We start from the raw sequence: 26153 nt of genomic DNA, 5'->3' as shown, positions 1-26153 counted from the left end.
TGTTTGCTTTTGCTTACTCTTATGCAGAGAGTATCTCCCCCTGGGTTGTCCAAAGAGGGAATGGCAGGAAGATGAGCCAGGGAAGGTCAGTGGGACATGAGGAAAAGGTTCTTCACCCAGAGGTGCTGGACACTGAACAGGCTCCCCAGGGAGGTACCACGGCCCCAACCTGACAGTGTTCAAGAAGAGACTGGACAACGTCCTCAGACACACGGGGTGACCTGTGGGGTGTCCTGTGCAGGGACAGGAGTTGGACTCAATGACCCTTGTGGATCCCTTCCAGTTCAGGACATTCTGTGATTCTGTTACTTCATTCTGGAAGAAGCTGCTCCAGGACAGATAAACTACTTTTCCAAGTTTGGCAGGCTGCACTCTGCCATAGCAAAAACTTTGAATGAAAAGAATTGCAAAGCATTTGAATGCAACCCTTGTATGCCAAGACATCTTCAGCCTAGCAGGTTGTAAGAACAAGATGGACTAAATAACAAGTGAGTTAGGTAGAGCTGATTGTGCATGGAAGCAATCTGGTGGAGTAGAGGCTTTCTGGGATTCCCTGTTGCATAAAATTTCCTACATGTGAGGAAGGGCAGGTGAGGAAGATCAGAGAAGACCAGTGGTGATTTACAGTGAAGGAAACAGAAAAGAGCCAGGAAAGGTCCAGGTACTTTCTTACAGTGATAAAGTTCATGGCTCAGTGTAGGAGGTGCTGTTTTCTTCTATAGCTTTTTATCACAGCACCAAAGCAACTTTCTTCCACTTGGCTTTCACTTCACCTGCTCACTGTTGGTGCTCTTTCCTTCTCCCATCTTCAATCTACTTACAAATGGGTGGTGAGACTCCCATGGCATCCCAGCGCTCTGAATGAGGTCCTTCCTTCTAGAGGCTGCCAAAAGAACCCATAGAGCTGTCTCACCTGCTAGCAAAGTGAGTAGTTTCAGGGTCCATGGAGCATTCACTAGTGGAGAGACATCACAGCATAAAGGAACCTCCCATCATTGTACATTTAGCAGCCAGAGGGCATGAACTATTGCCCACATGCTGCTTTCCTATCTTAAATCCCAAAGGAGATCTGTAGGCAACAAATGAGAAATGTACACAAGAAAAGCCTTCTCCTCATCAGTGTGCAGCAGCAATAACCTCATTGCACAGCTCCTGTACGCAGGAGCTCACAAAGCTCCCCGGAAAATAACATTTTAAAAGCCTAAAGATGGAACATTGGGAGCATTTTCAAGATGATGCCTTCCAAAAAAGAAAGACATTTCCTTTCCCTGTTTAACTCTCCTGGTTGTGGGAGTCAACAAAGCGGGAAGAGGCTTCCTGAGATGGGATGTCCCCACACAGACTGTATTTAACTCCACCATCAAGATGGATCGGCCATGCTGGGGCCCCACACTGGGGTACATCTACAGTCACATGCATTGCTTGTGACCCAGCAGCTCTCCTGGGACGTGCAGCCATCCACAGAGGGCCAGTGTCTCCTCCACACAGAGACACTATTGAGAAGCCTCACATGAAACCAGTCAGTCCTAACACGCGTGACTAGGTTTTGTCTCCAGGCCTTCCTTAATTTATAAGGCAACTCCTTTTTTTTTGTATTTTTTTATTTCTTTCTCCCATTAGTTTTACTCAAGCAGGATGAAAACCTTCTCTGAACCCCTCCATACATCCGTGTCACTTGACTCACCCTGGACTCTGGAGGAGAATTTCATGTTGCTTCGCTCAGCACGTCCCCTCCAGAACAAAGCCAACAGGGACAAGCTGGCCACTCTGGTTGGAATAGGTACTCGAGTGGGATACATAGGAGAGCTACCAGGGTTACCAAATGGACTTGGATGTTAGGAATGGAACTGAGGACTGCAGTCAGCATGAAGATTACCTTGGGACATTTAAATGGGATATTTACTTCTGTGGATGAATGGTTTTCAACTGACAGCTAATTTATGACGCCAGCTTTGTGCTTTTCCCACCTCTTCCTTCAGGATTACCTTGCAGCAGCAAGGTAATTACTAATGGGGATGAGTAGGTTCATGCCAACTCCCTTCTTTCTCAGACTGTTTTGGGTACGCTAATTTCAAGTATTCAGTGCCTGGCTCAGAAAACACTGTCACAGGCTGTGGCATGGGGCTGCCTACCTTCAAGGCTCTCACCAGCAGCTAGAGACATCCCAGTGGCACAATCCAGATGGTGGTGTGATCCCCTCACAAGGCTCCTGATACATTTTCCATCCCTGATCTACTTGCCACTCTGGGGTGGCTCTATAACTGACAAGCCAATAAAACTCAGCTGTTATTACACAAAGCCTAACACTCCACCAGATCCCTGCCAGAGGGGCACTGCAGACCTCTTAATGTAAGGCCAGATCCTCTTTCGGCAGTGGGGACTTCCAGGGGCAGAGATTTCTCAATTTTCCTTGATGATATTAATGAACTTGCTTTTCTTCTAGCAGGGTTCAGTTTCAAAGGGTGAGTTTAAAGCCAGCACATGTTGGAACAGGCCATTTGTAAGTTACCCACAACGTACATTAAATTCTGGTTATTCATGGCTCATCCCTGAGCTGGCTACCAAGTTGCTGAAAGTTACCAGTCATCAGCAAAGCCCAAAGTGAAGAAGGCCTTGAGTTCCTCACTGTGTCTTAGGCTTTTACTCACTTTCCCCAGGGAAAACCAAAGCTTAGATTATAGGAAAAAATTGTCCCCTATCAGATATTCGAGGAAGTGATAGATATTTGTGTTTTCTTCTGCCTTCTCTTACTCCAAATACATTTTTCGGCTCACTTTGAGGCATTTTGCACTTTATCCTTTCTGACTTCATCGCTGGCAAACAGTCAACTAACACTGTTTGTCTGCAAGCTGCAGCAAGGGGGGCGGCATGAGTTCAGTGTGGGGAATCACATCAGTCTTGCTCTCCCCATAATTTTAAAGAGTTTAAATTATATATTGTTTACTTGATCCATCTCCTACTGTGTTTCCTCATTCCTGCTTCCTGGAGAGGTCAATGGCACTTGAAGATGAAGCCTTGGAGGCTCTTCAAGAGGAGCCAATTATCTTGATATAATTATCTGCAATTAGTTTAGGAGCAATAACCCATTTGTCCAAACTTTTATCAGAAGCTTGTTAAGCAGAGTGAGGGAATGGAAGGTAGGAGGGACTGGGATATAGTCCAGAAAAGTTACCACTGAGCTTCTGTGCACTGTGGCTGTTGTTGCTCCTCTGCTGGGATTGTCCTGCCAAAGTCAACGAGGAGTTGCACCAGCTCCAATTCTCATGCTGGCAACAACACAGGAGGATCTGGTGATCTCCTCAGGTTCTTTGTGTGCTTTACATGAAGTGGTTGGACCTACCCTTGTACTGACAGTGTTGGGATTTACTTTAACTGACTTTTAATACCCCTGGAAGGTTGGTCCTGAAGTCAAAATATTCACATCTTCCACTTCTCGATCTGAACTACTCAGATGAAACAGATACCCAAAAATATACAAAGGTAATAAACAACATTCAGATATAAAATTGAAACCCAAATCCACTTTTGTTTTCTAGCAAATTAATAAAGTTACTATATAAATACACAAAGGATTACTTAAAGGCTATAGCGATTACACAGGGCAGGACAGTTTGCTCAGCTCTATAGAGGCCGATAATATAATCAGTTTTAAAGCCAACAATATTTAGAATTCAATCACAGAGCTGGTAAAGGGAAATGAATACGCTATTTACAGTCATGGTAGCCTACCTTTAATCAGGTTTGTTAGCTCATAGCATCAGTGCTTCCAATGGAGGTTCATATGAGGTGTCTCCGAAACAGCTCAGGGAAATGCACCTGGTGACATAAAAAACCCAGAGGAAAGAATGCTGGCAAAAATAATCTTTCTGTGTTACTGTACTAAATTTCACTCCTTTTCTTACACTTCCAAGTAGCATCTTTGTGACAAGGTAGCCAGTCCAGTTCCAAGTGTCCTGAATCCTGCTTGTTCACCGTCTACTGTGCTTGCCAGCAAAACAAGTAAATTCCATGAGTTAGACCAAAGACCTGGACCTCAGTCCCCCAGCTCTGGGCATACCTGACCACCAGACTGTTTCAAATAGGCCTTTCTCCTCCTACTAGCACATCTCCTCTTCATACAGATAACTAAATACTAAGTCCAGCAGAGAGCCAGGCTCACAGCAGGAAGGTGCAAGTTCAAACCCCCAGCCCAAGCTCAGCAGAGGACTCAATGGTGGGTGCTCTGCTGCATGCACAAGGCTACTGGGTTTGCTCTCACTGAAGATCACAAATCCCTATGGGGACAAGAGAAGACTTGTCACCAGACCTGGAGGACTTCCACAGAGGGTTCCAATTTTGATGAAAACCAAGGTGAGGGGTGGGGGGAATCATCAGAAAAAAAACAGGTTAACCCAAATCTTCTAAAGGAACTAACAGAAAACCCCTTGTAGATGCAATGCAGAGAAGATACTGTTCTCACATTATTTCCTACCCAGAACCTTACTACATCCCTACCTGCAGACCTGCAAGGCAGGACCAAAGTTTGGATACTTCTCAGCCCTTTGCCTCTCACTGACAATGCCAAGTTGGCTTGAACACCAGCCTAATGCCTGTTAGATGCTTCCCCTCTGTCTCTGGAGAATCCTTAGGATTTGTGGGGATTCTAGAGAAACAAGTCCTCTTTCTGCCAAGGTCAGGAATAACATCCTCCCGTCACACTGGTTTCAACATCATCTTTGGACTACAGAGATGTCCACAGTTTCTGGGACTTCCTTAAAGGCTCCCTTCACCCATGAGGAGTGCAGTTATCCTGAATCCTGATGGCTTGCAATCAGGGCCTGTTTTTAAGGCATCTGAAGAAGAAAAGAGGCTTCTGCACATTGCAAGCCCTGCTTTATCAAGTGTCAAGCAGGAAGTCACATACACACATGCAAAATCAGACTCGACACCAGGACAGAGGGGACAACCTTCAAAGGGAAGAAGCTGGCAAGCATCGCTATCTTCTTTTGACCACTGTCACGAAACTCCCCGCGCCTCACAAATCAGGGCTGCAAATGCCCTGTCAACCCCAACTAGCTTGACTTCGGCCTGCCCCAGCTGATAAGAAAGTTATGAGCAAAAATACATCAAGTGCAGGGTCAGCGTGGGCTCGTGGGAACAGCAGTGATTTGGCTTTGCAGCGCAGAGATGCGTCCTGAGACAGCCCCTCCTCCAACGCGAAGGAAGAGTCCCAGCACCTCATATGCTTTAAACAAGTCTGCTCTTCCACCCACCCATCCTGACGGGTGGGAAGGGACTGGGCTGCAAATAAGCACATACAGGCAGATGCAAATACTCAAACCATGACTATTTTCTAGCCCTTTGCAAAGGAGCACAGCAGCAGAGTTTGGTGGGACCCAGCCTGAAATTATTGGAGATTTTGTAGTGTGGGGTCCACGCAAGATTACTTGTAGTTCTTCTTGGGCTGGTACAGGTCAGGTGTGGGGTTTACTGACAAAATTATGGGGGAAGTGGGACTTTTCATCCCACTGCTTCAAAGCTTTCCCAAGCCAATAGAGCATCTCCTTAGACTATCTATTAAGCACACACACACACACACAAAATTAGTAGAGGGCAGAGTAGGCGTGGGCACCATTGTTTGCTCTATTTACTGCCCATTGCTACAGTTGGTTGCACCAGGGGTTAAACCTGGGGTATATCAGCCTGGAGAGGGTCAAGGGTATGACAAAGTTCAGAGATCAGCAGCACCAGAGAGGCTGACAAGAACAAAAACATTTGCTGCAAAAAGGCACCGCTGGGAAGATGCCAGACTGTGCTCCAGGACTCCAGATCTCTCCAACAAAAGAGGCAAGGTAAAGTGAACGCTGGCAGCAAGATTTAAGCAGCAAGATTTAAGCAGTACGACCAGAAATGCAGGCACAACTTTTTTTCTTCTTCTTTTTTAAATAACGCCATTGAAGATGTCAGTTTGGGAGTCAGTTTCTGAGCTTTTGACATCAGCATTCCTAGTACCCTAGAACTAACACCGAGCCTTCCTGGAGGATCACCAAACAAAAATACACTGAGCATTTGCCCAGTCACATCCCTAGAGCAGCGTATTCCCAAAAGGGTTTGGTGGTGCAGGTCCCCAGCAGTCTCCTCTCCAGAAAGTTTTACCTGTTTGAACTCCTGAGGGACTGTCTCAGGGTTTTCTTATCCGGGTCCCAGAGGACAGCCACTGTACTTGACATCTGCACAAATATCCTCTACTCCCAGGCATCCCTGCTTTAGTGCTTGTTGCTTCCTACAGCACAATCCCAGCATTTGGGGTAATGCAGACTCACATTCTGGGAGATACAGGAGCAGGGAAAAAGCAGATACAGCCCCCTGGGTAGTTAACAGGATTAATTAAAGTCAGGCTCAAAGTGATGCTGACTGAATTATATTGCTTCCCATGAGCACCATAACTTTTCATGATATTATGTTTCAGAGTGGAGCACAGCAGACTGGAGGGAGCAAGAGAGGACAGGATCTGCAGGAGGACATGTGGATGTACCTGCAGCACGGCAGTAGAGCAAAGGAGATAGAGGAGGAGAGATGATGCAAAGGAGCTGGAACAGGCAACAAGATGGTCACTGGCAGATTCCCATTGCTTCCTCAAGGCGAGCTCAGGAGGCCAACTTGGATGTAGCTTCTTTCTCTAGAGATAAATTTCCCCACTCCCCACAAAGTCCTCTTCTCCATCCCTGCTCCTAGAGGTCCACAGGGCATCATCCCATCACCAGGGAACCACAAAGACCAGCAGGGCCCTCAAAGAGAGAGAGCCAAGGGAATACCCCAGCCAGCAAGGCAGAGCCTCACCACCCAGGGACTATCCCACAGCACCTGAGCAAAGTGAGTGTAGCAGGGCTGGAGAAGGCAGCCAGGTTCAACCAAGAGTTGAAATCATTGGGTAAGCTTGTGATGACAAGACACAGTTTGAGATCAAGTCACTCACAGGTCAGGGTACGGCTCAACAGAGCCCATAGCTAAGCACAGGCATAGCTAGGACTGAGCTGGAGATTAGGGCTCCTACAGCTGGACTGAAATAGGGCTCCAGAGCCCATAGGTGGGGATGGAGGTCTCAGGTGAGCCTGTTCAGGGCCAGTAAGACCAATTAGTGCCCTAATGGTCCTGACAACCACCTCCACCTCAGGCCTGAATATATTTTAGGGTGAACAGCTGCATTCATTTTGCAGGCAGCTAAAGGGTGTGTTTGTCTCCATATGTTAGGTGGGTGCAAGAGGAATGTCTTAATGATATTTTCAGATATTTCTCTGCTGTATGACCATACCTGTATGATCTGATCACTCCCATATGATCACACACAAAAAATGAGAGCACAACTGACCCTTTGAGGGACAGTTCCAAACTTATTTATCTGCAGGTTAAATCCAGTGATTCAGGCTCAAAGCAGAAGTGATTATTGTTCTTTACTAATGCTTTAAGGACTGCTGTTCCAGTGGCTTTGACTAGAACACCATCAACATGTTCCCATAGTTGGCAAAGCTATGCAGGATGGATGCCCTAATCTGCGCCTCTCTACAAACTACAAAGATATGCTGATCACACCAGTAAGACAATTTCTTGCTGTGACACAATATCATGGGACTTGGCTTTACTTCCATGTTGCAGCTTTAAACAGTTGAAAGTTAGCTCCCAGGCAAGGCCATGCACTGGGATGACTGACTCCAAGATGAGCAGGACAGCTGCAGATCAAAGGCCAGGAACAAACTCCATTTTAGACCAGAGCTCTGGAGAACTACTTCCTGTGAGTATCTCAAACTGGGAATGCTAGACCTAAAGTTACTGGTCAAAGACAGTCCCAGAGTGCACAAACAACCCAATACTTGGTTGCCATTCACTTTATCTTGGGCTTGCTTCTTCTATAATAGTAGCACTCCTTTGGTTAAACTCACAAGACCTTTGCTATGATCTAAGACATTCATGCTCCTTAGGTTTTACCTATTAGGCCTTTTGTCTTGTGATATTCAAGTACCGTATGGACAGGAATAGGTCAGGTAGGAATAGAAAAGAGTAGGAGGCTGATGAGGTAGGTGGCCACTGGCTGATCCAAAGCCTGTGCTAAGAGGAACAAGGAGATGTAAGAGGATGAACATTTGCCAAATCAAAGACACAAATCAGGTACTCGAGACATCTACACTTAGTGCAAAAATGTGATTTTTCCACACCTTAGCTTCCTGCATAGAAAATAAATTGTAAAAGTGTTTAAAGTTTAGCTGCAGAAGTGAGTTTTCAGAGCACATCCTTCCAGCAGCTAAGTTAAAAGCAAAAGGTATGTACTCTTTCTTGTGATACAATAAGGCTGTGGCATTTATTTCATTTCAACACAGATCTGTCTTTCTTCTCAACAAATACGATTGAAGCATTAGTAGGAACACTAACAGATGATGGTCTTTAACAGGATCTCAGGCAGATGCTCTCCCAAGGACTTGAGAGTATGTCTGATTTCCAAATGAAATCTTAGCTCTAGGCTGCAAGTCAATTGACCAGGCTTAAAGGCAGCATGAAGACAAAGTATCAGTCTCCTTCACATCTAAAATATCAGCGAGGAATTGGTGTTTTTCTCAGTTTGCCATGCACAGCACTAGCCAATCTTGCCAAGTCAATTTCTGTGCTGCTTGCATGGGAATCAGTTAAGAACAAGTGGCAGCAGAAGGCCAAATAAATTGCACTGGACATGTCATCTCTAAAAGGGAAGGGCAGCCTGTGCAAAATGGATGCCATGAAGCTGTTCTTTTCCTGCACAGTACTGCATTGCTGTTGGATTGTACCATGGTTTAATTCAGATGTAGTTTCTTCATTCTGATAATTTAAGTGACCCTTAACATCAGCCTTGAAAGTGAATTGTGTTTCGAGGACACTAGTTGACTGTACAATAAGATTGCTGTTTTCCTGGGGGTCTCTGAAGGGGGCTGGAGCCATCCTTTGTCTCCAGCAGAACAGAAAGGCCCATTCAGTCCCACTGTCACATGCAGAAACATGACTGTCCCAGAATAGGGCTGCAGGATACCTCCCCAGTGGGGTCAAGAGGAGAGGTGCCATGTGGGCTCGTGTGCTCTGGGAAGGGAGCCAAGGAAAAGCCACGGCCCTCCAAACAGGCCAAAGGGTTAAAGGAGGCATCAACCGATACGCCGCGACTTCTGCCCTTGGGGCAAGTGAGCTATTTGGGGTGTGCGGTTCCTGGTACGTGTGGGGAGTGTGAGTGTGCAGAGGGGCGGACTTGGTGAAAGACGGAGGTCACCTCCTGATGCCCTTCAAAGACACCACCCGGTCATGAACTTGTTCGCTCCAGACCAAAGTCCCAGCCTCCATGTCACAGGCATCCACCAAGGTATAGAAATGCTTCATTGCAGTCCAGAGTTAACTCCAGGACACATGCTTGCAAGTTGGAGACATCTACAAGCATTACTGACCAAAACAGAGTGGGTACCAGCTGACTGACCCTGAAGCAAGGCCAGAGATGGGGTGTACCCATCCAGTCCAGACCACTAGCTGGCTCTACCCTACGTTTCCATCCTCAGAGGCTCATGTGGTCTGTCACTTGCTGAGATGTGACAGGCAATGAAGATTGAAGCTGGAGAAAAGAAAGAAAATGGCCAAGGCTAATCACTACACGGCAACATCAGCAAAGAAAGCAAGAAACAGGATCCTCAAGCAGACTCCATAAGCAGCCTTCTACCCACCCCTCCCAACCCCACTCTGAAAAAAAGCGTGACAATTACAAATAAAACATTCAACTCAAAAAAAAAGAAATCAGATCCCTCAACACCTGCCTATCACATGTGTTGCTTCTGGCACCTGAGCTGGTTAGACCAAAGTGCTGTTGTCGACATGTCTGTCTACATGCTATCACATCTCTGTCTACAGAGCAAGCGTGTGCCAGGATTTCAGAAGCCACGAAGAGGCAGAAGGGTGACAGATCCCTAAGACGGACTCTCCAATTTCGGATGCTTAGTAGGATGAAGAGAGAAGAGTCTGAACAGAGGTTTTATCCTCTGCTCTTCTGAGTGAGGAGTTGTCTCTTATAAATAAGGGTACGCAGTAAATAAAGACATAGGTGTTCCATGGATTATCCACAGCTCCAATTCATCAAATCTTCAAGGAATCACGGAAATGGTTCATTGGAGAAACACAGATAACCTGCTTTCACACAAAGAAGAAAGAAACTTCCCAAACAAGCAATACAGATTATCCCCACCCTATTTACACATCTTGACCACTGAGAACACCTAGGCTGGCCAAATTCTCTTTGGCCCAATCTCACGTTGAGAGGGAGTCTAATCCGTTGTTGTGCCTGGATCCGCTCAGGAAAAAGGCTGTAATGGGGTATACATCAAACAGTATTTTATTGTGAGCTTCTGCAGTTTTCCCACAGGCAGCAGAGATTCTGCACGAGTTCACCCATGATCCCCATAAAAAGGGCTGAAAAAGGATAGTCACAAATTGGAATGTGTTGGAATAAATTGTAAATCAAAGCAAATGTAGCTCCCCGTGTGCAGCTATGCAGCCAGCCCCAGTGTCCCCCAGCCTCAGGGCGATGGCAGTCACTCGTTTGCCTCTGAGTTTTGGTGAATCTAAATTATTTGGCAGTTTTGTGTTTGTTGTTGTCATGTCACACAAGCCTAAGTGGTCTGTAGATGTTCAGACAAAATGAGCATATAGCATAGAAGTCTGTCTCCAGAAGTGGATTGCAGCAGATTTGCTACAAAAATCCTTCTACAGGATAATCAAGGACATAGGAGTACCTTTGCATGACTTTGTTGGTTTTCAAACTTACTAGGTTATTGTAAAAAAGTGACTCTTTTTTTCTTTAATGACTTACTGTATATGCTCCAAAGGTTAAAACTTTCAGCCAGGGGTAAGGAAAAAGAAGAACAGAGTAGAAAAGAATAAACATTTCACCTGACATTTCCAATATCAGGCATATTTAATTGGCAGGTACATTTTGAAGATTGGTAATGAAAGACACAGTAAGAAAAGCAATTAGACAAGATCATGGCTTGAAGAGGAAACAATATACAAATAATACGATGCAAGAAGGAAAAGTTCAGAGATGGACAATGAGGATGAGCAAGGCTGTGAGGTGGCTGCCTACAAGAGATCTACATTATTTCCAGCCAGGGGCAGGACTTGGCACTTATGTCTGCTAAAATTCAGGAGGTTCCTGTCAGCCCATTTCTCCAGGCTGTTGAGAACCCTATGGATAGCAGCACAACCTCCTAAAGTATCTGAGAAACATGATCTCATTCCACTTGAAATTACTTCAATTTGGGAAGGAGTCTGAACCTATTCTTTCTGTCCCTGTTTTGGGCTTAAAACGGCACAGGGACAGCATTGAAGTGAAGTTGCTTTGATTTAGTAGAGTTGCACCATGACAACAGGTTTCTGAGCCATCACGGACCCCAGAGCAAGGTGGTTTGGCATTATTTTAAATAAATAGCCTGCCACATACCAAATACACCTCCCATTCCTGAGAATAGTGAGGTTCACAGCGTAGTGAGGAAAGAAACTCTCCTCTCTAAATGGATGAGCCAAGAAGGCTGTGAGAGGCTTTGTCCACAGGGAAAGAGACTGTGCAACAGCACAAATTGTCTACAGGTTCATACAGTCTGGAGAAAGACAGGAGGAGTCTAATGAAAACATTGCTTGTGAACTTATGCTCAAAGGCAGGTGGAGAGCAGGTGGGAGTCTTTGAGCCAGGAGCATGTCCAGAGACCGGACTGGATGTGTGGCTGATGGGGGAGGCAGGTGTGACCCTAAGGCAGCTCAACCATGGAGTGTTCTGCTCTGTGTCTTGAGCAATCAGATGCTGCTTCTCAGGCAGCTCAGAAACCACAGCAAAATAAAAACAGCGCTGGCATGTGAAAAGGCACCAGTTCAACTTCTTGTCTGAAACCTGTTCCCAGCCTGCTTCACCTAGAGCAGGGCTCAGGGAGACTGCATTAGAGGGAAAAGTGGGGTTTGTCCTTCCCCAGCACCTCAGTGAGGGCTTCTTATAGTCTGTCCTCTCCGCTGGAAAGGAAACCACAGGTCCCCTCTGCCTTGTACTCATCCTGCTCCTGAACATTTCCTCCGAAGCTCCTGGTGGAGCTGGCTTTGCACAGCCTGGGCAGAGAAGGCTTTGAGGACTCTTTTCCCCAAATGTGGTTGGAGCTTCAGCTTCCTTCACCAGAGCACAGCCATGGGGCTGCTTCGAGCCCTTCACTACAACATGCTGAGCAGGCACGCAGCTCTAAGGTCAGCAGCTTCCCCAGCTTCCTTCCTCCCCCTCCAGCTCTATTTGTTTATTATTTTCATCTCCTTCTCAGAGCTGTCCTGTGTTCCTCCTGCTTTGCTCTCCTCCTCCACTCCTGTCCCGCGCTTCGCCTATTGGTTGCAGGGGCTGTGCTCAGAGGGAGCCCTGTGATTTTCTATATAACCAACCACTCCATTCACAGAGACCTCAGCAAGTCACAAGAGGGAAGAAACATTCCCCTGAGCACGAGCCCAGACACAAAAGCAAACTCCAGGATCTACAACGCTGCAGTTCTCCCAGGGCCTGCAGGACATACCCGGCTGCCCAGGCAGTGGGAAGGAGCTGTGAGAGGGAAAGAAACTGATCTCAGGAGCATCTGAAGTTCATGGTCACAAAGAAGGTAACTTAACTCCAATTAAAAGCTTTGTTGATCTGTGCGCTAATTTGCAAACAATATGATTTCTTGCTTCAGGGTGAGTTTTTGCACGTTTTTTAGATCCCCCCCACCAGCCAACATTCTGGGGGAGGCATTGAGGGGATGATGGTGCCTGAGGAGTTATAACCGATGGGCAGGGAGAGGGTGCATGAGAAGAAATCCGACACACCTCTGGGGGAAGGTGCCTCTGCTATGGACCAGGGTGGGTTCAGGTCAGAGAAGCAGCTGGGGATGTGGTGTTATCATCTGTCTTTCTCCCTCCTTTCCCCTACCCATGGCATTTTTGTTGCAAGAGATGTTTATCTGCAGAAAAGGTCTGTTTTGCACTTGGTGGAAGAACGCAAGCGGAGCTGCTCTTGGAGGCAGCCTGCCCTGCTACAGGCAGGACAGCAGGCAGCATGTGGTGGTGGGAAAGGTTGGCTTGAGATGAGGATACCAACTGGGATGTGGTGGGTTCTCCTGGGCAAGAGGAGTCCCAAGCCCCCTGGCACCTTTCAGTCGGGAGCAGGCTGTGCAGGGTTATAGCAATGCTTTTCTGTCTTGTCTCCTCTCTGAGAATCACTCTTCGATGTCCACATCATTACTCCAATGGTTTCAGTTGTGATTTGGACTCAGCATCGTATAAAGGGCATTTCCACTTTCATGCATCCATGCTATTTGCAAACAGAAGAGCCCCAGCCAGGCAGGTGGGATGAGGATGGTCCCTTCAGGCACCAAGTCATTTGCCCAGATAATCAGCAACGTGATCAAAGCTCAAAGGATTTGCAGTCAAGCAATGCTGGCTTTGGCTTCACACCTGCTGAGCACTGCATGAGCTTCTTGGCTCTCCCATGCCTCGCTTTCCCCTACAAGTGCAAAAGGGTTATGCTTTCAAGCACTCTGAGATGTGAGAGGCAGCATGGAGGGCAAGAAGTAAATGAGCTGTTCAACAAGAGAAAACAATGCTTCTCTTTTACTGAATTGCTGGATTTTTAGGCAAGATAAAGAGAAGTGAGGTTTGTTTCTTCAGTGCTTTGCAGCTGCTCTGTGGAGGGGACGGGCAGGATCCAGTGAGCCGTGTCCTGTGATCCTTCCTCACATGAGTTCTTCTGCCAAACACCCAGGGGCTGAACAGCCCACACCAGGCTCTGTACTCCTGCATTGGGGAGAGCAGATAAGATCAGCCCATTGCTGCAGAGGGCACAGGACACATCTTTCCAGGGATGCTGTGGTACCATCTGTCTTTCTCCAAGCCCCCAGGCAGCCCTGCGGGGCAGACACTTGTCTGTGCCACCCAAAGCTGCTCCATGTGAGCCGTTCAGACCCTCAAACACCCCAGGCAGGAATTCTGAGCTGGGTCTGCCCTCGCCTGTGAGCTGCCATCCTATGGGCATAATGGGAAGGTGAGGAGGGCACTGGTCAGGGCACCCACCCATGGGATAACTGCCCCTGCTGTAGCCTAGGGCAGGACAGAGAGCCAAGGACCTTAGCAAGGGTGCAAACTAGAGTGTCTGCACCAAGCCAGAGCAGAGATTTGCACCCAGGTCTCCAATGAGTCCGGTTTGTGCTCCTTCAGATTATTTATCCATTCTCTCTCTTCCCATCTTCTCCCACTTCCCAACACAGTTGGGTGCCCAGCACCTGAGCAGGAGTCACAGCTGAGAACAACATCAAAAGAGGTCAGAGCAAAGTCCACCTGGATCATCTGTCTCCAGGAGAGCAGATGGAGCAGATGCTCAAGTAAATATCAGGTAGAAGGTGGTGTATGAGAAGTTTGTCTGGTCATAAGGTCCCAGATTTGGGAATCAGCTGATTAGGGATGTGCTGAGACAAGGGAGGATACGAGGACTTTTGTAGCCACCGAGGACCAAGATTGTTTCAGCGAGCAGGTGGTAAGATTCCTCTCCACACGCTGACTGGTGACAACTTTGTGAGTTCTCAGCTTTGACCAGTGCATCTCCAAAGGGTCTTTTGTGGAAGGAGGTTCCCCCTTGTCCAGGCTCCTTAATAACCAGCTGTTCTGCTGCACAGCTTAGTCCCTTCCCATAGCATTTTTATACTGGTTATCCAAGGTGACAAGCTGGCATCCCACCATCCTTAGGAAATCAGCAGGTGGGACAGTACCAGGAAGTATCCCCCAGTGATGGGATACCCATGTGCCTCCCAGAGCAGGGCTTTTACAGGCCACATATGGGTTGTTTCCTAACTGTCATATGTAGACTCTTCTCTAAATGCTCTTCAAGTCATTGGAAACTGCTCTTTTTTTTTTCTTTTTCTTTTTCTTTTTCTTTTTTTTTTAATTTTTTTCAGTCAGAGGCGGGCTGATAACTTCATAATGCCTGTTCTGGCTCACACCAATGCAGCTTATCTGCAAGATAAATTTGCAAAGCTATTTGAGTCTGCACAGACAAAAGGCACAGAGAACACACAAGACTGCTAAGCACCAGGCGTGAATATTTTATCAGATTATGATTATAGTGGCCTGAAAAGCGATGGGATCCTTAACTTTCTTGTGATTAAACTGTATCCAAGGTGCTGTTAAAAGGATTCAAACCAGAAATGAAATATCTTTAAAACACAGTTGTTTTAACAAAACTGTTAACTGTTTGTTAACTGTTAACTCTATATTTCATGAATTCTAAACTGTGGCTGAAGGGATTTTGTTATTTTATTGCCTATATTTGAAAAATAACTGGGAATAAATTTGAAGCTTCCTCCTGCCATTGCTTATTTACAGTTTAAAGTACTGAGAAAGGACATAAGAGGGTCAGGAAGGACTAAGCCTGATTTAGAATTTCTGGCAAGAGCAGTAGGGTGAAACTGAGAAAAGGGTAGGTCTGGCTAAGCTGGTTTGTTGAGAAAGAGTTCAACTTCATGCTCATTATGCTTGGAGTCTTCCAAGCAAGCAGAAAGGCACAGACATTTCTACAAAGCCTGGTCTGAGCCTATGACACATGAGGAATGCACAGCTGTATCTGAAGAAGATGTGGCTGTCCCTGGTGGGACTCGTGGTTGGCTTGGCCATGCTTTCCCAGTGGGAACAGCGTGCTCCCACCATATATGCATTGCTGGTCCTGGGGTCCCCCTGGTCCTGGGCAGGGGGAACTGTGCTACAACCCAGGCGTGTTGTGGCTGAAGGGTCCTGGGGAGCAGATCCCCGGGGTGCAGCTGGTTTAGGCTCAGATCCCAACTCAGCCTGGTGGAGTCAGAGTGCAGAATGAAGTGCCACCCCAGGCAGACACCCCAATCCCTGCCTAACTGGTCTCCCTGGAGCAGAGCAAGTCCCAGGGAAGCCCTTGGTCTAGGCACAGCAATCTTTCCTCCCTTCAAAGCTGTAAAGTTTCATAGTTTGAGAAACATATTCTTCTCTGAGAAACATCTTCTTCACCCACTCTGATCAGGAGACCCAAGATCTGTTAGTCAGTGGCACAGACAGTGCTGGAACACACACTGGCAGGGTGCTGACTTCTTCCACCCCTTCTCTGGGCTCTCTTCCCACTGGTGGCCATATCTGGATCATCCAGAAGCCCCCTGCACAGATTCACATCATGCCAGGACACTGCTACAGCCATCTTCAGCTTTCTTGTGTGGTTGTAGAGCAGCAGCATAGCTAGTCCTGCCTGAAGGCATTGCCTAAGATTTGCAAAGCAAAACTCACTCAGGTGATACTTAGTAGTAGTTCTCCAACCTTGGTGAGCTTGAGAGACCTTTTACTGTGCTCAGCAGTCAAAACTGCAAACAGTACAGGGAGATTTATATGCCTGAGTATTGAGCTGAATGGGCACAGCGGATTTAGAAAGGAAGTGGTTCAATTAACGACAATAAGGATGGGGAAGGTGGGGCTGTACTGCTTGCACATAAATTGGAATAAGATATCAGGTATCAATACGGCATTTCTGGAAAAACCCTTGTAGTATTTTCCCATCATAGTTCCCAGCAAGGCTGTCCTGAATCTTCACTTTGCAACGAAAGCTGGTGTACAGCAGCCCACAGGATCTGCTGCAGAGTGGGATGGTAGCGTTGCTCCAGTTTTCCCATGTCATGAACTGGAAATAAAGGTCCACTTGTTCTGTGGACGCTGAGACGGGGTTTGCAGAATCGCCCAGGTGTGCAGGCATCAATAGGGCAGGTGCCCCAAAACTGCTGCTCGAAACGTCTCGTAACTAAACGAGAAGTGTGGTGTGGGCATGAAAGAAAAGTCCCATTTGCCATGTGAGCAGCAATAGCAAGTTTAGAAGGTGCAACAGCTCCTTCAGCACACCTATTTGACAAAAAGCAAGTGCCCTCATTTGCTGAAATGCTGTGTAAAAGGTATAAGATACTGTTTGTTTTCCTTTTAGTTTGTTTTACTGAACAGGCATGTTTAATTTTTAGCAGCAAAGATTCCCACCCACAGCAGTCAGGTGCTTTGACCAGATGAGATCTAATCTAGTATTATTTCTGATTGCTGTGATGACAGACTTTGTCCATCCGTTGCTTTCATTTAGTCTTGTCTTGTCCCTCCTTCCTCTGCTGACCAAGCTCTCTCCCTTGTTCCTTTCTCCACCTGCAGACCCAACCAAGACCCAACCAAGGACATCCCATAAGCGTTGCGAGGACTTCTGCACCCAGCTTTGCCATTTGGTCCTCAATGGCAAGAATCCCAACTCCCATGACTCTTGCGATTCTCCTGACTTGCCTCTTCTCCAGGGCCCACAGCCAGACCCCAGAGGCGTTCCAGGAGAGCACCATCCCCTTTGAGGTGCTTAGCCAGGAGCAGACTTATAGTCTGGTCCAGTCAAGCCTGTTCCAGGATGCCAAGCTATCAAACATCTCAGAGAGCCTCCCCAGGAGCACCAGCTCTGAGCCGCCCCTGCTGCCCGTGTGCCTGAAGCCTGCAGATATCAGACACATCTTCAAGTACATCAATACCATTGTGTCCTGCACCATCTTCATAGTGGGAATCATCGGGAACTCCACACTCCTAAGGATCATCTACAAGAACAAGTGCATGAGGAATGGGCCAAATGTCCTCATTGCTAGCTTGGCACTCGGAGACCTTCTCTACATCCTCATTGCTCTGCCCATCAACGTGTATAAGGTAGGTTCCATGAGAAAGTGCCGTGGAAGCCTGGCAATCACAGGGGTGGTGCTGCTCCCACCTGCCTCAGTGCTCTGGGGAATATCTATCCTCTACTCTTTACTGTAGGCTCCGTTTTTGCAAGGGAGAGGGGGAAGGTGTTCCTGTTCTCCAAAGGAAGAGAAAAACCTAAACAGACAAAAAGCTGAGAGCACATTACTAGGAAAGCAGAGGTGTTCTCAGCTACAGCTGTCTTGTGCGCGCACACACACACACACAAGCACACAGCCTCCCAGATCTTTTAAACCACATTTAGAATAAAAAAAAGCTATCACTTGCAGTCTCCTGACATTACAATCCAATGTTTGTTTCAGCTGAGCAAAAATCATTGTTCTTGTGCACTGGGGACACTTCTCCCAGCACAGTTCAGTCAATCAGCCTCAAGCAAATATCTTTTTTATTTTAGTTAAATGAGAAGACTCATCCAGGAACAAGGAAGATGACTGTGTTATGAAACAGGGGCTTTTTTCAGAGACACTGACCCCTAAACTAGAAAGGAGACCCTAAACTAGAGAGAAGAGGCACAACAAATACTCAGGGGAACCTGAGCTCTGCATGGTGCGTGAAGGCAGAAAGGATGGGGCAGATGTGGGCAGTGGGCCTGAGACCCCAGCTAAGAGCAGAAGATGTGTCAGATCTGTGAGATGTGTCTGGGCTATCGCAGCTCTTTCTCGCCTATTTGACACAGGTTTTGGTGGGCTGGAGCCAGAGGTTACTATGAAGTGTTGGTAGGGATGCCATGGGGTGAAGGATTTGGAACTTGGACAGATTTGCTTGTCAAAGGGAAGTTTTAGCCTGAAAAGTGGAATTTGAGTAGCAGAAGGGTCCTGGATGGAGCAGGCTGGGTGGCAGGGGAAGAGGGCAGGGAAATTTGCAGTGGGTAGAAGGTGCATATAATTTGACAGTGAGAACAACCAGATGTGGCCGGCAGAGAGTCTCAGATCACTGTGAGCAGACACTCTTCAAGTGAAAATGGATTGAAAACTATGAAGGTTTTTTAGCTCAAAACAAACAGGTTCTCCATGGACCGGATAATGCCCACTGTTACAAGAATATGGAACCATGCAGAGGGTTTCACTGTTTCACTCATATGCAATAAAACAGAGTAGCTTGGGGCCAGTAGCACAGACCCAGGGGAAGGTTTCACCCCATGGGATGCAGCACATCTCCGTTTTCACCCCATGGGTACCCTTTGCTTTGAATAAGGCATGATTTGTTCTGCCCAAGAGGGGAGACACACTCTGCGGAATGTGGCTGCAGTGCCAGCAGCTTTCCCAGGGATCACGTCTGCCTTGCGTGCATTGCACAGGCAGAGGCTGTGGAGGCAGCTGAACAAACATGGTCACAGCTGAGCCCCCCAAAAACCTGAACAGCAAAGCCCCTCCAGTATTTGTCTCCTGTCAAAACAAAGGGAGGGAAGATACACATTTTAATTCTGCCTTTGCCACGCTTGATGGGAAATGCACCATCTGGCCAGGGAAAGAATTTGGGTCGTGCAATGTACATTTAGCAAGAACAGAGTAACAGCAAAATATATGTCAGGCCTGCCTCCACGGGACATAAATGCTCCTCAGCTTTGGGGAAACTGGACTGCAAAGTCCATCTGTCATGGTTACATCGCCCACAATATCGGGGCAGTTGGGTTGGTTTTAGCCTGCGTTCCCAAAGAAAGAAGGCTTGTACAATGGGACTGTGAGAACATGGGTCTGACAGCCCATCCCTTCAGGAGATGTTTGCCCCATTCTGACAAATTTCACAAGTCTCTGTTGTAGGAAGATCCTACATATTAAAAAAACAAGGGGGCATGTGGGAGCAGGTGGAGGCTGTAGGAATGACCCCACAGAGGAAATCTAGCAGATAAATGAGTCACGGGCTCTATACCCAGCTCTGCATCCTGGCCAGCCAAGAACTGGGGTTGCACTGAGCTTTGTGCAGAGTTCATGGCTTAGACCAAAGACCTCATCTACAGCACACCTCCTGTTCACACAAGCTGCTGGCTTGGAGACACACTTGGTCGTCTCTTGGAGCTGCAACTAGCACAGCTTGCAGCCAACACAAAGAAGAGTCAAGACATTTTGTCCAGGCTAAGGATAGCATCTTGCATTGGTGTTGCCTGCCTTGTAACAGGAAAACTGGGTCAAATCTCCAGGGCTGGGACTCCCTGCTCTGACTACATCTATATTGATAGTTCCTAAGTGAGGTTCAGGATTTCCCTAGGCCACCTGAGCCACCCCTCTCCCTTCTGCCTCTCTTGCTTCCAACCACCTCCTGGAGGAGAAATTGTTGCTTGTTTAAGAAGGCCAAACTGACTTTGAGCAACCTGGTTCTAAGGGTAGCCCAGTTCCTTCGTGCTGTGTCTTCCTCATGACATGGTGACAGATGAGATGGGTGGACTACCCAAGTTTGCAGACCAAAGGAAAGGGGAGGGTTGGCTGGTTGCCTTTGCCTGAGACTCTGATTTCCAGGAAAGCTTCTGGATTGATTTGTCTTCTTTCTGAGACCAGACTCAAGAGCTTATACGGGTGGATGGTTCTGAGTAGGAGTAAGCTTAGGATAGGCTCCAGGTGTCATGGGGGCATAAGGGTTGTGAACCCTGGCTCAGTCCCATTCTTATAAGTGAGTGACCTGGATTTTTGCTGCCTTCGGGATATTTTGTCCCCACTGATACTCTCTGCTTGCCCCAGCTGAGCTTGGGGTCACAGAGTATGTGTTCTATAAAGAATCTAAGTGTGGTAGAGGGTCAGAGTATGATAAGGGCTTAAGACTATTATACACAGCTTTGAAAGCCACCTGAAAGAAGCTGTCCTTCCTGGATTTTGGCTCTTTCAGGAAATCAACCCATTTTCCCTCTGAAAGCAACCCAAAGTCCATTGTGGCATTTAGGGTTCAGATTCATCCAAAAACACTCAGGGTATGGATTCAGAACCTGGTGTCTAGACCATCCTTCCATCTGTGTGACAACTCCTCTCACCATGAGCCCTTTGGGAAACAAGTGGTTCCCAGTACAACACAGAATACTGGAGAGTGCACACGGTGTAATCCCAATGGAGTGCTTTCAGCTGCTCTTTGTGGGCTTCTCGCACCTTGTGGGTAACCACCTGCTATCATGGGAAGCCAGACATGCTTTGCCGAATCAGGCTGTTAACCCTGCGGTTCTTCCCCAGCTCTTGGCAAAGAACTGGCCCTTTGGTGTGCAGGTGTGCAAGCTGGTCCCCTTCATCCAGAAAGCCTCGGTGGGCATCACGGTCCTCAGCCTTTGTGCTCTCAGCATCGACAGGTAAGAAACAACTTCTACAGCTATAGCACATCCCTTCTTTGTAACCAAACCAAAAGGCAGACTGCAGGGTGGCTTTGTCCCAGGCCAGATTCAGAGATGGCGACAGGGTGCTGTCATGCAGAGCTGAAATCCAAAAGGAACTGACTCTGGTGACAGAGTAAATACTGTGGGAAAAGGTTGAGGGGAGGATCATGACGTGCTGGGATAATTGCTGAGGTGGTGGGTGATGGTGACACCTCCCCAACGGCAAGCAGACATTGGCCAAGGGTAGCCTACCATCACATCCATCCATTGAGACCCTGTCTCTTGTCTTTCCCATTCCACTGAAGGGGAAGGTTCAGGGGTGGAGGAGGAAGGTGTAAGGGAAAGGGCCTTTGGGGTCAATTCTGATCTGCACATTCTCAGCCCCTTCCTGATGGTTTCCTTCCTCACTCCAATCTGCTCCTGTTGTATTCCCATGTGTTGGGCAGGTACCGAGCAGTAGCGTCCTGGAGTCGGATCCAGGGGATAGGAATCCCCATGTGGAAAGCAGTGGAGGTGGTGTTGATCTGGGCAGTGGCCATTGTGCTTGCAGTCCCCGAAGCTATCGCCTTTGACATGGTGGAGCTCAGCTACTGGGAACAGCACCTGTGGGTGTGCATGCTGGCCTCCGAACAGAAATCCAGCTTCATGATGGTAGGTACTCTGTCCCACCGCAGCTGCAGTGCAAGGGAGAGGGAGACAAGGGCAACCAGGGTGTTCTGCTTCTGTAGGTGGCTTCTCCTAATCATCAGGGTGAACACAGGGAGAGCAACATCAGACGAAGCACAGAATACTCAGCATTGTAGTGACATGGGGCAGACTTGCTTTGAATATGGGGCCAGAAAACAGGCAGCTGGTCCTTAGGCTGTATCTTGTCTTCACCATCCACAATGGAAGGTCATGACACATCTTGGGAAGTTTCAGAACCTGCCACACTGTCCCAGAAGGTCAAAGAGCATCTCCACAAACAGTCTGCATGGGTAACCTTTATCACAGGGTCAGCTAAGGGTGAGCAAGGGAATGAAGACCCTTACAAAGCATCATAACTTATCCCACCATGTCTACCAAATAAGCTCCTTGCAACTGTCTCTTGCCCAAGAGTGCTAGATTGGGCTGGTAGCCAGATGTAAATCAGCCTTTAATTCTTTAGGTTAAACATGTGTATCAGCCTTGGGGCAATATAATCCCGTGTGCCCTTAGCATGTTACACCTTCAAACATCAGAAGAGTCTGATACAGATCAGCATCAGCATCAGGGACTGGGTCAGTTCATGCCCCAGTTACCCCTCTCCTTCTCCAGCTTCCAGTTGCTTTTTCTTTCACATGCAGTTCTACCGTGATGTGAAGGACTGGTGGCTTTTCGGCTTCTATTTCTGCCTCCCCTTGGTATGCACTGGCATCTTCTATACCCTCATGTCATGCGAGATGTTGAGCAAGAGAAACGGCATGAGAATTGCTCTGAATGACCACATGAAACGGGTAAGAAAACCAGGAAGGCTTTTTTTCTCCCAAACAGGAGGGATGTTGTTGAAGGAGAGAACACATACAAGCTGACACAGGCTGACAGTGGTCAGTGGATATTGGCATGTGGATGTAGACTCATGGATTAAAGCAGGGAGATGGGCCTTCAGCTCTACGATCTCCAGTCTCAGGGACAACCCAAACCACCGGCCTTCTGGCCACAGGCCAGCTCGATTTTCAAATCCTTATGGTCACTTATCTCTGGCTGTGCTATGCCAGCCCAGATCAAAACAAACTGGACCAAATGCTGAATATGCCACACCACAGAGAAGGGGTGCAGGGAAAAGAATAGTTCATTGTCCCCTCCCACACTGTGCAGAACAATCCCTTGAGGCAGACCAGCCAGTTGTAATAATAATACAGTGTGAAGGATGGATGGATGAGGCTCCCATGTCCCAGGGAGTATCACCCCAGCAAAGTCACTAGGAGCACTGGTGGGAAGGGGTGCGAAGGCATCTGGTCCATGTTGTGCTGCTGGTACCCTACCCCTTTTTACAGCCTGGATCTCAGAGTCCTCCACATGATGAAGGATTTGAGAGCTGCAGGTTGTGCTTTGGACTCAAAAGGGGTGGGTGCCCAGCCCACATTGGATTACAGAAATTGCTTGAAGGGCTTTTGCTCAGCACGGGGAGATGGTGCTTTGTTCCACCCGCTCTCCAACACTCAGCCAGACCATCCCTTCTCTCCTGCCCACCTTGCAGCGCCGGGAGGTGGCCAAGACCGTGTTCTGCCTTGTGGTGATCTTTGCGCTCTGCTGGCTGCCGCTCCACCTCAGCCGCATCCTCAAAAAGACCATCTATGACCAGACGGACCCCAACAGATGTGAACTGCTCAGGTAGGGGCAGCAACAGGGGGGCACAGTGCTGGGAGCCCCCGCGGGCACCAGCAGAGGTTCTGCTGGGCTCATCGTGGGCTGGTGGAGTTGCCTTACAAACACCTTTCAATAGTTCCTTTCTAGGTGGCATTGCTCTCCTGAGGGGCACAGAGAAAGGGCGTGGGGGACCGTAAGAAGAGAAGAAATTAGATTTTGATATGTCTCTATAAAGCTATGGTTTAAAGAGGTCTGCTGGGCAGAGAAACCTTCCCTGCAGGGCTGAAGGGACTGCCGCACACCTGAGGGCTGTGCACACTTGGAGACTGCCTGTCTTCCTCTCTTGTCTTTCGCTGTCATGCCAAAATCCAGTTCAGGCCAGACAGCACTGCTGTGCTTGAGTTTGAGAACATCAGGGTCATCAGATCTCATCCTCTGGGTTTCCTCAGGAAATGCTCTTCTAAAGAAAATATTGCACAATTGCCCAATCACAGGAGGGGCTGCTTTGTGTTCACCTCTATGGTGTCAGTCACTGCCCCTCCATGGAAACAGGTTCCCAGGCCAGGGAGTCAGCAGCATTTTGGAAACCCTCCCTCAGTTCTCCGTGAGCTTCCAACACATCCACCCTCTTCTCTCCCCTCCCTCCTCAGTTTCCTCCTAGTGATGGATTACTTTGGGATCAACATGGCCTCCCTCAACTCCTGCATCAACCCTGTGGCTCTCTACTTCGTCAGTCGGAAATTCAAGAACTGCTTCCAGGTAGGGTTGACCCCTCCAGAGCTCCTGGCTGTGGTGACCATTCCCAGATGTTGGTCCCACGGGCACGAGCTCTCACAGATCAGGCACGGCACAGCCAGAGGCACCTCCATCGCACCTCTGTGGACTTCCATGCTTATGAGATGAGGAGAAAGGTGGACAGTGGTTTGGCAAACACACCCAGCAAGCAGCAGCAGAGAAGCAGAGATGGGTCTGGACCTTGCAGTTCCTGGCTGCCACACAAATGCCCCATCAGGGACATGCAGGGGCTGCCAGCAGCCCACAGCCTTCCCCTATTTCCTCATATACTGATAATATTTCTCCTCCTAAATTTTTCCCCAGCCAGGTGCTTCTCTTCCCAGCTTCAAGTACACTAGAGCTTGCTGCCCTGCTATGAGGAGGCTTTTGCCCATGCAGGACCTAGGACAAGCCAAAAAAGTCCCTGTTATTCTGAATCAGAAGTATCCCCACAAACCAGGGACTGAGCCTGCTTTAAACTTCAAGCAGAAGTTATTTGGAGATAACTTTCAGGAGCAGTAAAGCCTTGAGAAAGGAAGAGGATGGGATGGGATGGGATGGGATGGGATGGGATGGGATGGGATGGGATGGGATGGGATGGGATGGGGTGGAGTGGAATGGGAGTCACCTCCCAGCTGCTGTGGCAAAAAGTTGAGCCCAGCTAAGCATTACCCGTATTTTCTGTCCCTCAAGGACAAGGAAGCACAACTGCAAAAGGTACCAAAGATTTTGGTATCTTCATTCCCAATCCACACCATCCCTATCTCAGAAAACCTGCTCCCAGCAGGTCCGTAGGACAGCAAGGCTCAGAAGTGCAGGCTGTGCCTCTGGCACTGTGCAGGTTGACTTGCCAACCTCAGGAAGGGAATGTTTCCTCCTCTATTACTCTGTAGCCCACACTTGTAAACCCTCTCTCCATCTTCTTGTTTCCTTGCAGTCCTGCCTGTGCTGCTGGTGCCAGAGGCCAGCTCTGAGCATCACACCGACAGATGAGAAGGGCTCTGTTGGGAAGTGGAAAGCCAATGGGCAGGAGTTTGGGCTGGACCGGAGCAGCTCCCGCTTGAGTAACAAGTACAGTTCCTCCTAAAGCGATGCCACCCGCGGGGTGAGAGAAGGTGCTGTGCCAAGACGGCAGGACCCCTCCATTTCTCTCGCCCGGCCGTTTCCTGGCTGGGCCTGAATCATTTTTGCCTTCATGTCGTAACCCACCTGGAAGGAGCTGCAGCATCTCATGGACCCCTGGGACTGCCTCTGAACCACGTCGATCTGTCCTCTGGTCAGGGGGGGAAGGCGATCCAGATCCTTATAGGACTTTTCATTTCCTTGCAGGAAAACCAAGTGACTTACAGCCATTTGTCTTGGGTGGAAGTGTAGGGTGGGGAGATATATATGAAAAGGGAAGGAAAAGTTGAGATGTGGTCATTTTGAGATCAATATCAGATGAGGAGGAGAGGGAGAGGACCCTAAGTGACAATTTCCAGCTCAAAAAGCCAAAGAAGATCTTTGATAACATCCCGTATCTTCTCCTTCTGTTGCTGGGACAGTTTGTCCCTGGGCAGAGAGCCAGGGTAAGATCCAGGCACCATGTAGGTCTCATAGATCATAAATGGCCTGAAATCTCGTTCTGTTCATGGTAGTAAGAGATGGGCAGTAATTTGGCTTCATTGTGTGACCAACATAACCTGGGGAGCCCTAAAATCCACTCCTTCTCTTCACCTTTTCCTGGGAAACCCACCCCAGGCTTCCCGTTTGGAGATGATGTTCATCCCTCCTGTGTATGGCACAAGAAAATGATTGTGTGTGACTGCGGCTTAGGCGACCTTGGCAGGAGCATCCAGCCAAGCCATTGGCTCCAGCTTTGTCCCCACCAGGGACAGGTGAGCTCCTGGATAGCCAAGTGCCACTGCTGGCCCAAAGGGCTGTTCTTCCAGGGAAAATCTGTAAGGCCAGGCAAGGGAAG

General features: G+C 48.1%; 1 protein-coding gene across 1 annotated transcript; it reads left to right on the top strand.

Annotated features, from left to right (window-relative positions):
• Positions 1-17236: 17236 nt before the first annotated feature.
• LOC308045305 (endothelin receptor type B-like) lies at positions 17237-25280 on the top strand (the record flags this gene model as incomplete). The annotated part of the gene is made up of 7 exons (XM_080352528.1): positions 17237-17751; positions 20955-21067; positions 21538-21742; positions 22417-22566; positions 23310-23443; positions 24070-24178; positions 25131-25280. The coding sequence occupies exons 1-7, from the start codon at positions 17302-17304 to the stop codon at positions 25278-25280; spliced, it is 1311 nt and encodes a 436-aa protein (XP_080208654.1). The 5' UTR covers positions 17237-17301.
• Between the last annotated feature and the right edge of the window lie 873 nt (positions 25281-26153).

The sequence above is a fragment of the Nesoenas mayeri genome, assembly GCF_963082525.1.
Source record: "Nesoenas mayeri genome assembly, chromosome: 13".
In the NCBI taxonomy this organism is placed as follows: domain Eukaryota; kingdom Metazoa; phylum Chordata; class Aves; order Columbiformes; family Columbidae; genus Nesoenas; species Nesoenas mayeri.
Note: the sequence above shows the minus strand (reverse complement) of the source record. Positions and strands in the feature narration are given on the sequence as shown.